Source organism: Haplochromis burtoni, unplaced genomic scaffold, assembly GCF_018398535.1.
Source record: "Haplochromis burtoni strain Fernald_Lab_line unplaced genomic scaffold, NCSU_Asbu1 Contig_28, whole genome shotgun sequence".
In the NCBI taxonomy this organism is placed as follows: domain Eukaryota; kingdom Metazoa; phylum Chordata; class Actinopteri; order Cichliformes; family Cichlidae; genus Haplochromis; species Haplochromis burtoni.
Window position 1 is genome coordinate 2,739,971 of NW_024582389.1, and position 15,824 is coordinate 2,755,794.

The 15,824-nt window shown below is 41.6% G+C and overlaps 1 protein-coding gene across 1 annotated transcript in view; it reads right to left on the bottom strand.

The window, feature by feature from the left end:
* The window catches only part of atad2b (ATPase family AAA domain containing 2B), a 66,410-nt gene that overhangs the window by 38,680 nt on the left and 11,906 nt on the right, over positions 1-15,824 (bottom strand). Inside the window, exons 19-24 of the mRNA XM_005917725.3 lie at positions 15,611-15,796; positions 10,283-10,418; positions 8,575-8,768; positions 8,330-8,489; positions 5,689-5,811; positions 3,765-3,893 (exon numbers count right to left, since the gene is read on the bottom strand). Of these exons, the coding sequence (XP_005917787.1) occupies positions 3,765-3,893; positions 5,689-5,811; positions 8,330-8,489; positions 8,575-8,768; positions 10,283-10,418; positions 15,611-15,796 (928 nt within the window). The remainder of the gene's footprint in view (positions 1-3,764; positions 3,894-5,688; positions 5,812-8,329; positions 8,490-8,574; positions 8,769-10,282; positions 10,419-15,610; positions 15,797-15,824) is intronic.

Consider the following 15,824-nt stretch of genomic DNA (forward strand, 5'->3'; position numbering starts at 1 on the left):
GAACCATATTCAGCGACAAGAAAAGTAAGTACTGCAAGGAATGGCAGATCCCCCGCTGGGAAGAGACAACTGAGACAGCCTAAAACCACAGAAGAAATTAGGCATGTTTGAAGCGAACTATCAAAAGCTGTTCATGTGTGCACCTGAGAACTGGTGCTGTTTTGAATGTCATGGACGCTTACACAAAATAGCCGCTTTTTTTCCCTCCATGTGTATGAAGGTAATGACAAATGAAAGCTACTTGAGGCATTATTTTCAAAAGCATCTAAACTTTAGTCCGAGTGCTTAAACCTTCCCACAGAATTGTGTTCTGGTATTTAAAACTTTGGACTCAACAAACACTGTCTCTTTCATTTTCAAGTTCATTTGGCAAACACGGCAGCCTCTTAAACAGGACAAGTGCCATTATTGCTTTTTTTCAACTATGAACCATAACATCAAATCAAATAAAGGAACTTATTAAAGTACTTAAGAAAATTTAGCAAATGGAGCAAACTAAATGAGATGATTGGACTGAAATCTAAACTGGCTAATTGTACATCCGTATTCCATTTACCTGAAATGTTAGGTTACATGCAGCACCTGTAGAGCAGAGCTGTATAAAAGCTACAAAGACAACAAACGCTTTGCAGCAGCTGCAGATTCAACATGTCTTTGGCACGCTGACTTCAAGGTAAAACTTAATTTAGTGGGTCCATGTAAATATGAAAGGCACAGATGAGAAAATGAAGTTAACCAAATTCTCTGCTTTGTGTTTATAAATGAAACAGAGTGCCCTTCTATTAACCTATTTCCTTGTGCGCTGCAACCATCACAGCAAATCACAAGCTGCGTGCCTGCTGTCCCTTTGAGCCAAAATTCAGGCCATCCTTTTATGCAGTGACTACTTCAGCCTGAGGTAAAAGGAGTGTTTATTGTGACTTTAAAATACCCCATCAAGGTCTTATGATGGATTGACATTGGCAATGGAGAGAGGATCTGCCTGTTTATTGTGATACCAGGCTTGGGGAGAGGCAAGGCGCAGCAGTGTTCCATCTCCATGAATGCAGCCGGGTGGCTGTTGCCTTGGGCGTGCCATTGAGTGACGCGGAGGACACATTATGCAGCATCTGCATCATTACTCTTGTCTTCCACAAACGGTTCAACAGTTGAATAGGACAATCTTCATAAGTAGCAAAAGAAAAGCACTGGTGAACCGTGCCAACAAAACAGACCGAGTTTAGTCTTTGCCAAAGTGAAAATGTAGCCGGCCACTTGAGACAAAGCAGGAGAGAATAATCAAAAACTGCAGTTCAGTTAAGCAATTAATCAACAGCTGTCTTGTGATGGTCACAGAAAGAAACCCTGCTGATTTAGCTTGTAAAACAGTCATCGGTGAATCAGGAAAACAGGGGGCTAAATTATGAATGAAAGGAAGGCACTCCACATGAACCCAATGCTGGTGGTGATGCACTATGAATGAACCCAGTCTTTGGCCCAGGTAATGGGCCTTGGTTTTTCTCCTGGGAGGGGGTGGCAGGAGAAGGGGGAGGGTGAGAAAAGAAGGGCCAGGAGAGGGAAGCAGAGAAACTATCACAAAGCCACCCATGGATTCTAATGGAAACCCCATCGCCCTTCACATTTCCTTGTGCATTAACAGCAGCAAGGTCTCCCATCTTACTAACCCTGAGAGGGCTGGTAGCAGCAGCTGCCCGCCCACCATCTACATTCTCAACGACTCGGCTTATCTACCCAAACTGCTTTTAACACCTGAATCAGAAATACCGCTAGCCTTTCAAAAAGCCTTCCACGTAACTTTCTCCATGCTTTCAAATAGTGCATTGCATCCCCGCTACCACTCTGTTATATCTGACTGTCATGGGCAATTCTCAGCTTCAGGCAAACAGAAAAGAGGGATGGAAGGAGAGGGAGAGTGGTGGCCCAGATAAAAGCCCTATAGAGCTGCAGATGCCCAAAGAGCTCCAGATAGGCTCTATCCCCGGAAGGTAATGATCGAGGATAACTTTGACCTTCAAGTGTCCTGCCCTTCCACAGAAGAACAGGGGAAAGGTAATAACCCCAGAATGACCTGGCTGAAGTGGGTGCGATTTCAGGAACGATTCTTCAGCTCTGGCATCTCTTCCAGCTGATGTTCCATTCCTTTGTTATGTGGCTTTGTCATATCTCGGCACATAACTGGTTCAATTAGCCTAATAGCTGCCTTGCTGAGGTGCACCAGGTGAGAACTGGCTGCCAATGTCACCAATTAATCACCTGAGTTAGCCTAATTAATTAAGTCTCTGGTGGAGGCTGATAACGACTCTCCCAAGAGCTTTTAAATTGCTGGTTAGTATCTGTGACATTTAGCATCATAGATAAAGACTGCAGCTAAAGGTAGCACATACAGCTGGCTGTCACCTGTTATCAAAGAAAAAAAAGGTCTGTGCAGATTAATAAATTAGACCCTTCTTTCACTTTGCCACTGATTTGTTTGGATTATTTACAGATTATATTACTTAAAATGTTACAAATAATTGTTATTAGCAATCAACTTATGACTAAATACACTTGCATAATATCATGTGATGCAATACAACAGGCAGCAATTTGGAGATTATTTAAAATGTGAATAATCTGGCTAATATAACATATTTTTGTTTCCACTTCTCCAGTGCTACATTGGAAGAAAAAAAAGGGGGTGGAAACAGGACTGTGTTGGAGTGTGATGTTAAAGTCTTCTACCAAAGCTTCATTAGTTAACCCTGAACTGCTGTTTAGGTGAACATTAATCTGCACATTTCACCTCCACACTATCAAACTGTTACTCTTGGCTTTAACAGAACCTGATGAGTTGCAGTGAGCTTGAGTTCTCAGATGTTTGCCGTTCAAAAAAAGATGCCCTCCACTCTCAAGAGGGCACCATCTCCCTCAGAGAACGCATGGTTTACTCACACAGTAGGGGTTCCTTTAGGTAAACTCTCATGAGAGACAAGCACCACCTAGTGATGGACTGGTGCACTACACAGGCACACAAAAAAGCCACAACAGAGCATTTTAAATAGCTTTTACCACTTCAGTCATTAAATTTGATCATCTCAGATAATTAAGCATCATTATGTAATGATGTAGTTTTATAAAGAAGCGAGGGTCTCAAAGTGATCTCTAAATTTTTCATTTTCTGTTGATCTCATGGCTGCAGAAGACCCTTTGGCTAGCATCTCAGTCTTCCCTTACCCTATCCAGGTAAATGCTAGAGAACATCTTTTCAGATTACTTGCATAATCTGCTTACCTTTGATTTGTAAAAAGGTAACAGCCTCATTAGTCTGCCCCCCATCCATTCCCGGCCCTCCCTTCACCTTTAGGCACCTGCCGTTTGCCACAGGTGGGCATGTAATTGCTCTGTGGCGTGGTCATGTTCTGAATGGTTAGAAGAGAGCAGCCTTGCTAATGAGGCTGCTCACTGTGTTGCTTCTGCACTGCTGAGAAATGTATGTGTGTGTGTGAGGAGCCAGGTGTGGGGTGTGTGTGTGTGTGTTGAGAATCACATACATCTGGTATTCTGTTGCAGTACGACACAGCTGCTGGTTGCTGTGTTTGGGAGAGTCAAAAGTTTTGAGTGCATGCGAGTCGAGCAGAAAGGCTCGCAGTATTTGGAGAGAATCTGAGTTTTTTCTGCATTTGCTTGACACTACAAGGCAAGCATGTGCATGATCAGCCTGTTGAGCTCATCTTCCACCCCGTTGTGGGTATGTGTGTGGTCTAAAAGATTGCATAAATACTCACTAGTGGTGCAATGTTTCTCAGTGGCATCACCCTGAGTGCTGCTCCTGGGTTGCTCCTCTCCCGCACTGTGGTGCTTCCTGGTTGCACCGGCACCCGGAACCGCTGACAGCTGAGCCGGCGTCAGAAGGTCTGCGGTGCCCACAGAGGATCAGTTACCGACAATGGACAATACTCTTTGTGCTTTGTGTGCGTGTGCAGTTCGGTGTGTGTAAACACGAAAAGCACTTCTGAAACACGCTGCTGGCAGTATATTATGTCAGCGTGTATGTGAGAATAAAACACCAAAAGGCTATGAAGGTACGTTGGCAGACATTGATAAAAATGTGATGTGACACACAAAGATGACCAAAGGGTTGTGATATGCCGAGTGAAGTACAACTGTGTGTCACTCAGCACACACATTAATATTAAAACTACAAAGATATAATTTGCAATGGTTATGTTTCACTCGGAGCTCGAGTATGACAGGAATAAAAAACAGAACTGGAAGCGTAGAGACATGCAAGCCCCTGAAAATGAGACATTTCAACTCTAACATCCGGCGATATTTAAGTTTTTAGCCAAATTTATCACAACTCCTTTCATCTTGTCACGGGGGAGGAACCCCCACCCACCCCCGGACGCACTGTGGGTTTTGAACGCCGCTGCAGCTGGACATCATGCAGTGCTGGGCTAATTGATAGCTTTATAGCAGGACCTTGACTGGAAGATTAAATATTTACACTGCTGTATTCCTCCTCTCAGGCAATTGACTTCTGCTCCTGCAATATTCATTTAGCATCCTGTGCTTTTAGTTGCTAAAAGAGGAAATCAAAAGAAACAGGGTGACTTCTGAAAATTGGCTTTTTTTGCTTGACAAAAAAACTGTCAGGCCTCTGTGGCTGATGTCAATAAGACCTCTGTGCATACTTCAGATTATATTTTATATGAGAAATTTGGTCTTCTTGTGCAGTTCCCTGGCAGTCGCATCACTTTGAGAGGCGAAGATGGAAGATAACCTCAGCTTCAAGAGCAGTTTTGTGTCCATTTCTAGAAAAAGTCAGTGCAAGGACTGAACACATCCTGTTTTTTCTGTCGGCATATGCCCACACAGATATGATTTGTAGCCCAATCTGGTCATGGCTTACATTACTAAGAGGAATGTAACAAGTGTGCTGTGCTCTTTGTACAAAATGTTGTTAATTAATGTTAACTCCCACGTGGGCATGTAAAGCAATCGGAATATTTAAACAAGATTATACAGATTTGTGCTCAGTATTTGACAGCATACATAAAACACATCATATTACTGCGTTGCCTGTGTGCTTCTATGTGCATAAGCCTAATTTAGATTTACCCTCCGTCCACCCAGCACTGCTTGGGGCTGTTTGGTGAGTGTACAAATATGGAGCGTCAGGCAGACAGCTAGCACAGAAGGTACTGTCTGAAACACTGGAGCCTGAGGCGCCACTCCTTTTTGTGCCACATACTCTGCACTAAAAACTGACTGCTCCATCAAGTACTGCTGGGCTACCCTACAGATTTTCTTCCTAAAAGCAAATTTCTATTCTCTGAAAGAATCTATCAAAGACTTTCCAGATGAGAGGGGGAGGGGGGGGGAGCAGACAGGCTGGGAACCACACAGCTAACATTAACTGGCTTGAGTTCATTATTGAGCTCAGCCTGAATATTCTCCCAAAATATTTAGATATTTAGATAAACAAACTGTACTTTTAAGTGTCATCATTAGTCAGCTGACACAACAATATAATGAAACGCAGCAAAACACTCCTAACAAAATACTGGAGTAAGAGTTATTAAAATGATCACATTGGAAAAACTGTCTTCTTTTTTTTTTTTTTTATAAGCAGCTAATTTAGGATGTTTGGATCTGCAGCAACCCCCCACCCCGACTCCCCCTTCTCCATTTAAATGAAGTTCTTACCCCTCTTCCTGCGCGCCTCCTTAATCTCTTCACACATGCGATCAAACTCAGGGTCCAGCTCAGCAGCGAATATGGCATGGGCTGTGTCCTTTAAACTGCACGCTCTGTGCCTGATCACCTTGTCTGAGAAGGGAGGAGACGACAAAACAACACAAATGAAGAAACACACAAACCACAGCTTTCTGTATAGGGCTGCATTCATGTGCCATATGTTCAGAGACATGCTGAGAACATAGTGCAGACATCTACCCAAATCTCTGGTATGGCATTTTAAATATTCATTTGCCTCCCATCATGAAAGCATGCTCTCCATACCCTAACGAGCAGGCAAAGCAAAGAGTCAATAGAAAGCCTAACCCATTCCACTGTATCTGTGAGAAAGGGGAGTGTAGAATTTTCTCACAGTACCAACGAAAGGATAGAGCTGGCTTTAGTGAGAAATGTTAGTGGGCAGAACTGCAGACATGAAAGCAGGAATGCCACTACTTCAAACATTTAAGACAAAGTTGGGTGCATTATATGCACACACAACCATGTATATTGCACATACAAAGAGAAATATTTTTAAAATGCACACTCATTATCTCTCACAGTCCTTACACCTTTATAACTTCCAGGCCTTGTTCCCTTTAGATGTGTCACAGCATCATTAAATCCTCCTTTCCCCCTGCTTCTGCATCCATGGAGGGAAAATAAAGGCAGAGCTGCAGAGGCAGGCTAAAAGCATAGTCTCTGTAAACAGGCCGTCTCTCATTACAGCAGGCAGTGGGAGAAGAGTTCAGGCATAGAGTGGCACAGAGGTCACAATCTGCCAGCTTCCCTTGTATAATTGGAGGATTGCTGCTTAATTGCAATGGAGGCAATTTGGGTGCATGTGTGTGTGTTTTTCTACTGACAGAGCACGTCTCACAGTATGCTCACGCACGTGCATTATAAGGGCAAAAAATTCACGTGCATGAGCCCAAATGTCAAAGGCCAGGTGGGATGCCAAGAGCTCATCAGCAACTTTATGGACTCTGCCTAACCTCCCTATCTAAAACTGGCAGGGACGGACTGACATGCAACTCTGTTGCTTTAGCGCTCCTTTATAGTTAAAGGGTTGTTATTGCCATTTCACCCAATCAGCTAAAGAGTATTTCTAACACTGAGTCGTACTGTGGAGCACAGAGATATCCCAATTTTTAAACAAATTATTTAGCCAGGTGGGGAGGTATAAAGCAAGCAAACCAACATGACTGGACGTGGAGGACTTTACGCTAAATTCAGTCTGAAGGACAAGGACAAACCGACCACAGAGGGATAATGAGGTTCTTTCCCAAGCACTATGAGAGCTGGTGGAGAACTTCCCAAGCAGCATAATTGTGCAGGGTCTGGGCCATATTCCCTGGACCAAGCACAGGGTGAGCAGACAAGATGCTTCGTTAGTCTTCTTTATTAAATTGCCTAATTGCAATTTTTTTTCCTTTTAGTGTATCATTTGTAGGCCCTGCATTCCAACAAATGACCCAGGACCTCGGCTGCAAAGACAGAGATATGATTTATTCCTTTGGGCAGAGAATTGCTTCCCATTAGTATCGGGCAGCTATATTCTAGCAAGGGTGCCGAGGCAGCTAAACACACAAGGCAAGAATTAAAACAGCAATTTTAAGTGAATGTTTTAACGCAGGCCTGCCACATGCTGCCTTCAGTAAACATATCAGATTTGAATCATTTGGTGCAACAATAATATAATTATATAATAATATATTATATTAATGCTAACTGCTATATTATATTAATTGTAAATTCTGCATAAAACACATCACCTTGAGGAGGCTGTGTTGTGGTTGTGAACTGAACTTAAATGAACCTATTCACCCCAGAACATTTCCTGTCATGCAAAATTCAGACATATGTGTAAGGTATAGAAAATGAAATATATTTCTGTTTACAAGTGTTTCCCACCAATCCTTATAAAGCCCATTCTAAGCCTGGAAAATGTGCTGAGATGAAGTGTGGATGGGGTAAAATTCAGTTCAAACTGCAAGAAAGGAGACAAATTAAATTTTAATGCATATGCAGCCTTCCACAGCTACAGAGCATGAAGTACACTGTGGAAATGCTATTTTCAGTGGGGGCCGTATGTACTGCATTTGAATTTCCAAGTTAGAGAAAACCATATTTAAGCAATTTTACCGCCTGGAAGCTCTCCTTTTAAGTCATTAAGTATTACATCTAATTACTTTTTACTCACCAGTGGTGGTCTAATGGAACACAGCCATGACTAGAGATACACAGGCTCATATTTATTTGGATATGTTGATATAACATCAAAGGAAATTGGACACTGGGAGTTTTCTATAGATATTGTGCCAGTTTTAGGGACGATATCACAAATAAGCTGGGGATTAAATAATTATACAACTTTTGGGGAAATTTTCTAATTTGCTTCACTACCAAGGGGTGTATAGAAAGCTTGATATCAAAATAAGATCTGAGTTAATTATGAGATAGAACAGATATACTCAGCCTACCTTGGTAATACAAGACTATTTATGAGGGTTTTTTTGTTTGTTAATTTTTTATTTTACATTTGTGACAGCCTGCTGGTGAGATTGTATTCATGTACGTGGATTCATAATCAAGCCCAACTACTTCTCACCTCCAGGGTCCTTGTCGGGATTGTATTCTAAAGCATTACTGCAGATGAGGTCAATGTCCACCAAGAAGTCCTTGGCTGTCAAGTACTGGTGGGTGTCAATCTTTGTCATGACAGTGGATAGGTCCATGGGCTGCCTAATCACCTCCAGGTAGTCTGACACCTGAAACATAAACACTGAGTTTGTGATCTCATTCACAGTTTGACAAAGCTGGCGTCAGTCCCTCCACAAATCAATTCCACTCTACCTCTTCAATGTCAACTGGCTTGCTGAAGATGTTAAAACGTTTGTCAGTGGCCAGGCGCTTGGTCACGTCCCTGAGAAAGAGCCTGAGCTCCCGTAATGTGTTCTCCTCCTGTTCAGCCAGGCGACGCTGTTCCTCTGCTGAAAGGACTCTCGGGCCTGGAGCCTCCGCCACTGGCAGAACCTCTTCACACTTATCTGTTTGAGGAGGAAAAGCAAGAAAAGTGCATAAAGTATATAAAGTTTTCATACTGCTTCCATCCATCCAGCAAGACAAAAAAAAAATCCATCTAACACATTTAAGAACTGTGAGCGTCTATAGCTTAGCAACAAAGCACCAAAGATTTGGCTCAACTATCAGCACAAGTAAAGCTGCTAAACAAAATCTTTTGGTTTAAAGTCAGACACCAGTCATTATTGACCTTTTCCTTTTAGCACCATTGCAAACAACAAACAAACTTAGTCCAGTGAAGAAGAACATGTAAGGATACGCTGAGACAAAATAACTGTCTGACCAATGCCAATTTTTTTAATTAGGTGTTACCTTTTCCTGCTTCTTACTGATTTTATGCCATCGAAACAAAGAAATTGTTGGGGGGGAAAAAAAGTCAATAAATAACAGTTTCATAGCTCATTGGAGTTGTCTATCCTTATCATACCCTCTTTGGACATTTAAACAGTAAAACAATTATTGTTCCAAAGAAAAACAGTAATAAATGTCAAAAGCAGTGAAGGTGCATCCCTAGATTAAAGATTAATTAAGCTAACGAAATAAAACTCCCCTGGTTTTGAAATACACCTAGGAACAGCCTCTGGCCAGTGGCGAAGCGATAAAGCAAAGCCAGCAGATCTTCACCCTTCGTCTCTAGAGGTGCCCATACTTGCCCAAGGCATCAGCCCATATCATTAGGAGGGCTATACAGCACCTAAGGGCGCTTCACTCAGCAGCAGCAATCCAACTCCTGATTCTAATTATGGTTAATCGCGGCCGGGCCCTCTCACAGCAATTCCTCTCTGTGCTTTTCTGCTGGCCTCTCTGCAGGAAATCAGACTGCTGTCTTAGAGAGGCAGGAGCCCCTGAAGAGCACAGAGCGAGTACAGCAGGGGACCCTCCTGGTTTGCATCAATGAGGAATCGAAAGATGAATGCTGGACACCATTTCCATTTGAAAGCCCGGGTGGACAGCATTCTCATATTGAACTGGAACAGTAGACTTTGGGAACACTGAGATTGAGCAGTAGGGAAATAGCAGGGGGTAATTGTACTGGTGGATGGGGATGTGATTGAGGGGTGCTGTGGCCTGATTTTGATGTGGCTGAGAAATAGAAATGTCCAGGATTCACAGGTTTCACACTGGGCCAATCTTACACTTCTGTGTGCACCACCCTAATTACCTTAACATCTGTACATATTTTTGCCGAGGTGAAATTAAACCAATTCTGAACACGTCAAACAAAGCTTTGATCTGCGAATATGAATTAGGGACACACGTACACAAACGCGCACACGCAAGGACCGTTTTTAACATACCGATCAAATAACATTTGCTCCTCCAGTCTACATTTAATCCAAAATAAAAGGAGAGTTGAAATACGAAACCAGAGCTAGAGAGGGAATAATACAAGCAGTCAACACCAGCCAACACTGCCCTCTAGCACTGACAGAAGAAATGAGTCATTATGCTATTTACTTATGTATGCATAAATAGATACCTGCATTCCTGAGGCGTGGTGGAGGCCTGGCTGCTTGAACCAACAGGAGGTCAGAGAAGAAGTGCCGTATTTCCTCTTCTCCCGGAGGGGACAGTGCAACTACTTCCCCATAGGTCCTCTGGAATATACTTCTCACCTGTATTTAACAAAAAAAAAAAAAAAAAAAAAAAGAGTTAAAAAAAAAGGGAAAAAAGAAATAAGGGTGTTTCTGAAAAAGACTCACCAACAGAACATGTCAAACCTTGTTGCCACGCCGGTATACTTAGTATGTTTATTCTAAGGTGCCCTTTTTCATGGAGCACTATAAGGCAGTTGTTTCATTCATTTTTGTTCCAAGTAGAATTCATGAGATGTGAAAATATTCCACTTTCAGCCAATTTAATTTCAGTTTGATATCAGGGGCACAAACTAACTGCTTCCACTGAAGTTTGTTATGTACACTTTTGTTAACACAGAAGCCAATGATAAATAATAATTATGACGTTGACGCGAGTCCTCTTTTCATCTGTCGCTACATTAAACTAATGCACAAAATAGCACAGCAGAAACCAAGCACAGGACTTAATGAACGTGAAAAATATTTAAATCCAAATTGCAAACCAAAGAGGTAAAAAGAAAACGGGACTCGTTATTTCTAATAGAACCCAATTGATAAACAGCCAACTGTCCAAGGTTTGCAGACAATGCATCGCCTTAAACACGCGGCAGATTTCTTGTGGGGAAATTCTTATATTATAAAAGCAACAACTTTCCCATATGTAGGAATAATAAAGGTTATCTTAACTGTCAAAAACTGCAAATCAGAGTGAATATGAGGTGTTAAAACAATGGGTTAATAAACACTAATGTTATTAAAAGGTGTTTGATAAATTCTCAACCACAACTCTACTAAATATAATGCATGCATGAAGTATTACAGATGTCCTCAGTGAATGTGCACAGCTAAGCAGTGTTTTGAAAAAAGAAAAACAAATAGCATAAAAACTGTTTCCTATTGGATTGAATTCAATTCAACTGAAGTCAATTTTCTTAACGGAAAACAACAGATATGGAAAAACTGTGCTGAACATGAGACCCTGTAGTGGATGAGTTACATGGTCTGATTTGATGCGTTTTCTTTTAATGGTTGTTTGTTTGTTTGTATTTTTTCCTCTCAGCCTGCAGGATTCAATAACAATGTTTCAATGCCTCTAAATTTGGTCTGCCTGTAAGTTCTGATGTTTCAACCTGTATAATTCAGAAGGACTGACTAAACTGTAAGTATTAAAAAAAAAAAAAAAAAAAAAAAAGCACGATAACCTCATTCCCTGATAGCCAAATGTTTAACCTGAAGCAGAACTTTTTATTATCACATACAATGCACGCTTGGAGTCAAAAGACCTCAAGTGAGAGCATCATTATAATTCCTATTATTAATTCATTTTATTTGAAAAGGGACCATGGACAATATTAACATAAATGTCGAGTTAGCTTAGGCTCATTTGCATCTGTAGTCCCTCTGCAGGTCATACGCAGAAGATCATATAACCTGCCAATGTGTACATTTAAATGGATGCTGTATCCTAAGTTAGTTCTGTGATGGAGCTGAACACCAGTTCCAACAGGATGCCCTGCTGCTGACGAAGCGCCGACTTTACTCTTTATAATTCCCCCGCTATTTGTCATTCACATCGATCCTCACCCTTAGCTGTGGCATGTTTGCTCGCTCTGCACCGCTATCTGGTGTCTTTCTTTCACACACTCTCTGAATTGCTTGCTCTCCCCTCAGAAGAGGTTAAAAAAGGAGAAACTGAGTAAAAACAGTAGGAGAGCCAGAAAGAGATCGTGCAGGTAGCACACAGCAGGTAATGATTCACAGTATTTTTATTATGATAAAGGCTGCAGGTGTATTAACACCAGGAGAGAGAGCAGTAATGTGTAGACAGATGAATGTTTAAATAGGAAGGGAGGGTGGAAAGTATAAAGGGAATGCCTACTGGCTAGAGAGACTGTAAAATAAAAGTGGACACCTATTCTTTATAGACTCAGATTAGGGTTGTTAAGATTTTGAGCTGGTTTACACAACAACTTTCAAAGTTTGTAGCTAGAAATCAATGTTTGCAAACCTATAAATTGAATCACATGAAAAGTTTGTGTATGCGTACAAGAGACACGTAGGTTTCCATTATCACCGTTCTTTCACTTCATGGTTATAGAGCCACTTATCTCCATCTCCAATGCTTTAAAGGCTTTATTTAGTAAAATCACATTCATGCTGGCTAACCTGAATCAAATTCCCAAGTCCCTACCTACTACACGGCATCTAGGGAATAAAAGTGAGAAATCTGCAAGAGTAATGGATAACTGGAACACTGAAGCCCAGATGGTGATAACATGGACCGTGAATGTGTCGCATCAGCAGGAGCTTTTCATTCACTGGACTGCATTCTGAATCTCACATATGAACTCTCTCTCTCAAGCTTGGTATGAGTTTTCTGTAGTTACTGAAAGAGCAAGAGAGCGAGGAGCTCACACATCCTGAAGGAGCTCCGAGAAGAATCGAGGCTCCTTTGCTCTGAAACGAGTCAGTAGAGGCAGCGGCACAAATAACTGGAAGGACATGCCAAAGGGATTACATTTTAGCCATCACCAAAAAGGGCTGGACGACATGGATGAGAGAGAGGTTCTGCTGGCTTACTTTATTTAGCCTGCTGCCACTGTGACCCAGTCCCAGAAAAGCAGAAGAAAATAGATGAATAGGAAGTGACAATTCATTCTGCCAGTACACACACTGTTGTGCTTTGATAAGTGAAGATTTAGCATGAACTGAGGAACAATGGTCAGTGATGATTTTGCTTTTGGAGACATAAATAGTGCACGACACAAAAGAGCCAGTGTGCATTTAGAAACCATTGAAGAGGTCAGTGTCAGATATCTGAAACCCTCTTTCCAAGGTGATGCATCAGTTGTGCAAATGTGAAGCAGCAGGCGAGATTTGCTGTTCACTTTCAATGTCTTATCAGTAACTGTGCTATTGCGGCGTATCGCCCAACACTGGCCTTTACAGCCCAACCTCAAGCGTGAACAGCAAAACAGCAAGACCGCTGCAACTCAAGTCTGGCTGAAGGACGCACTGTAGAAACATCACTACGCCTCATCATCCATCTCACAGGACATAAGTGTTACTACACTGTATTTATTGCTCCTTGGCACTGCAACCAGATTACCAATGCATTATTAATCATGCTTTTATGGTCAATCAGCAGTGGATAGAATTCACACTCTACAGGCTGTTGATACAGTTATTGTGCACTTGAACAGTATAGCAATGCATCAAAGACACAGCAAAAGGTGTTACAACTAGATAGATAGCAAAGATACTGAGGGATGCCACCATCCCTCCACACTCTTTGTGTTGAACCTGGAGCAAATTTTCCTTCTACTTTTATAGAAAAGGGAGTCAATCTTAGTAGGCTGAACGACTGTTAAGGGAGGGAGGGAAATTATGTAGTTGGACCCAAGCCTGCAGTGTCAGTTTTGGCTGGGGAGGGATCCTAGCCATTCCCTGCTGAGGTTTGGAGCTGAGACAGCAGCTGTCACTGTGTTCTCCGTGCCAGAGAGAGAAACAACACTCTCAGAGATAGCCAAATCACTTAAAGCGCCATAGATTGCGGCATGTCCGTGCCTAAAAATGATTGATAAAGCAAACAAATCCAGCAAATAGGTCTAATTAGTAGATGAAACAAGCTTTTAAATAGCCTGAACAATACTCCCAATCAGTGGAACCAACTCATGTACTCGTTATGTTCCCATTGCAGGATTTAAAAGAAAGGCTGTAGATATAAGTAGTGCAACAGAAACTATTTCTAGCAGCAGCAGGAATGACTGAGTTTTTATACCATTAGCTTCAAATAGTTACTTTCTGATTTCTTACATTTTGTCTGGCTTTAACCACCATTTAGGGTCATCTCAGGGCAGTCTGAAAACTATTAGAAACTTAAAACCTGCTTATCATAAATAATCTTTCAGTCAATTTATGTCACTGATTACACCATAACATGGATTTAGTCATGTGTGCTAAAACACACCTACAAACTAAAGCTTATCTTAAGTGCTTAGTGGAAATGTCACTTCCAGTGTAGCATATTTCAAGGAAATCAATCTTCACATCATTTAAAGAAAAGTCAATCCATTAAGGTTGCTACAGCTGAGAATGAGGGCTCATTTAATTTCCAGCAGTGAAAATGTCAGTGGTCAACACTGTCAAGCTATGAAGTATTTTCTCAGAGTAAATAAAGCCACAAGTGTTAAGCAACAATATTCATCTGTCTGTCAACCATTAATCATCACACATATAGTCTAAATGTTCATTTACAGTCAGAAAACAGTGCAGACTGGGGCACAGTGTGGGGTACAAAGCTTGATTATTTGGTTTTTCAGACTGCTCTAAACTGCAGCATTTTTCCTTGAATGTTTGGGTGGGAGTAAGGACTCCCTGTTGGCTTTTTGCTATTTTTTTCCCTCATCAGTCATTGGTTAGCAAAGTCTGTGTCATCAGCAACAGAACTTCAAGCGTTGTTGTCAGTGCTGCCAGATTTAGATCCGGTCCGTTTTTTGTTTTAGCTTCAGCCAACAGAATCAATTGATAGGCTTATCAGCTTTGCATTTTTCTACAGAGAATATCCAATATATAGCAATTATTTTAATTTTGTTTTATTAAAAAAAAATTCCTACATGCCCCTCACTATGGGACAAACCTATATCCAATATAAACAAGCACAATAAAGGAAGTTCTAAAATAAAAAAATAATGACATTTAAAATGTTTTGATTTTAAATGAACCAGTCTTTCACTCTTTGCAGGCTCTGTTGCCTTCATTTTATCAACAATGTTTATTTTCTTTTGCTTTTTATTTTTCATATCTCTGGTTGAACAAGGTAACCCAAAAAAGACAAGCCTGATGAGGGGGTGGGGAGACTGGGTTACCGTGGGAGGGGGGATTGTTACGATAGTGATTATGACTGATGATTAGGGTTTCAGTGTTTCCCCTCAGCTGACTGATCTGAAGGGTTGGGTGAGGTGTGGCGGTCAGCGGGTGACAAAGCCAAAGTAGATAAAAACTGTGGGAGCAGATGACATTTACAGTGACGCACTGTTTGCACTAGCATTACAGCTTAGCACAGGAAAAAAAAAAAAAACACCTTCAAATCATGCTTTAACCTCCAACACCACATAAAAAGGACACTGGGTTAACAATCTTCTCTTTCATATAATGAAAGAAAAAAAAGGTTGCAAGCCTTCAGGAAAATCTCAAAATGTCAGCTCAGGTGTTCGTGTGTGCGTTCCTACCTCATCTGACAGCTTTGAGTAGTGAGTTTCAGCTGTGGCGAGGACAAGGACAGGGCTGAAAGAGGGCACATCCTGCAGCAGGGTGAGGAAGGTGCTCTTCACAGTATCACTTACTGTGTCCCACCACTCTGAGATATGTGGCATGTATACTACACTGGGCACGCTCCGGCGGGCCTCGCGGAATACCTACAGGGAAAATGGTCAAGCAAACAAT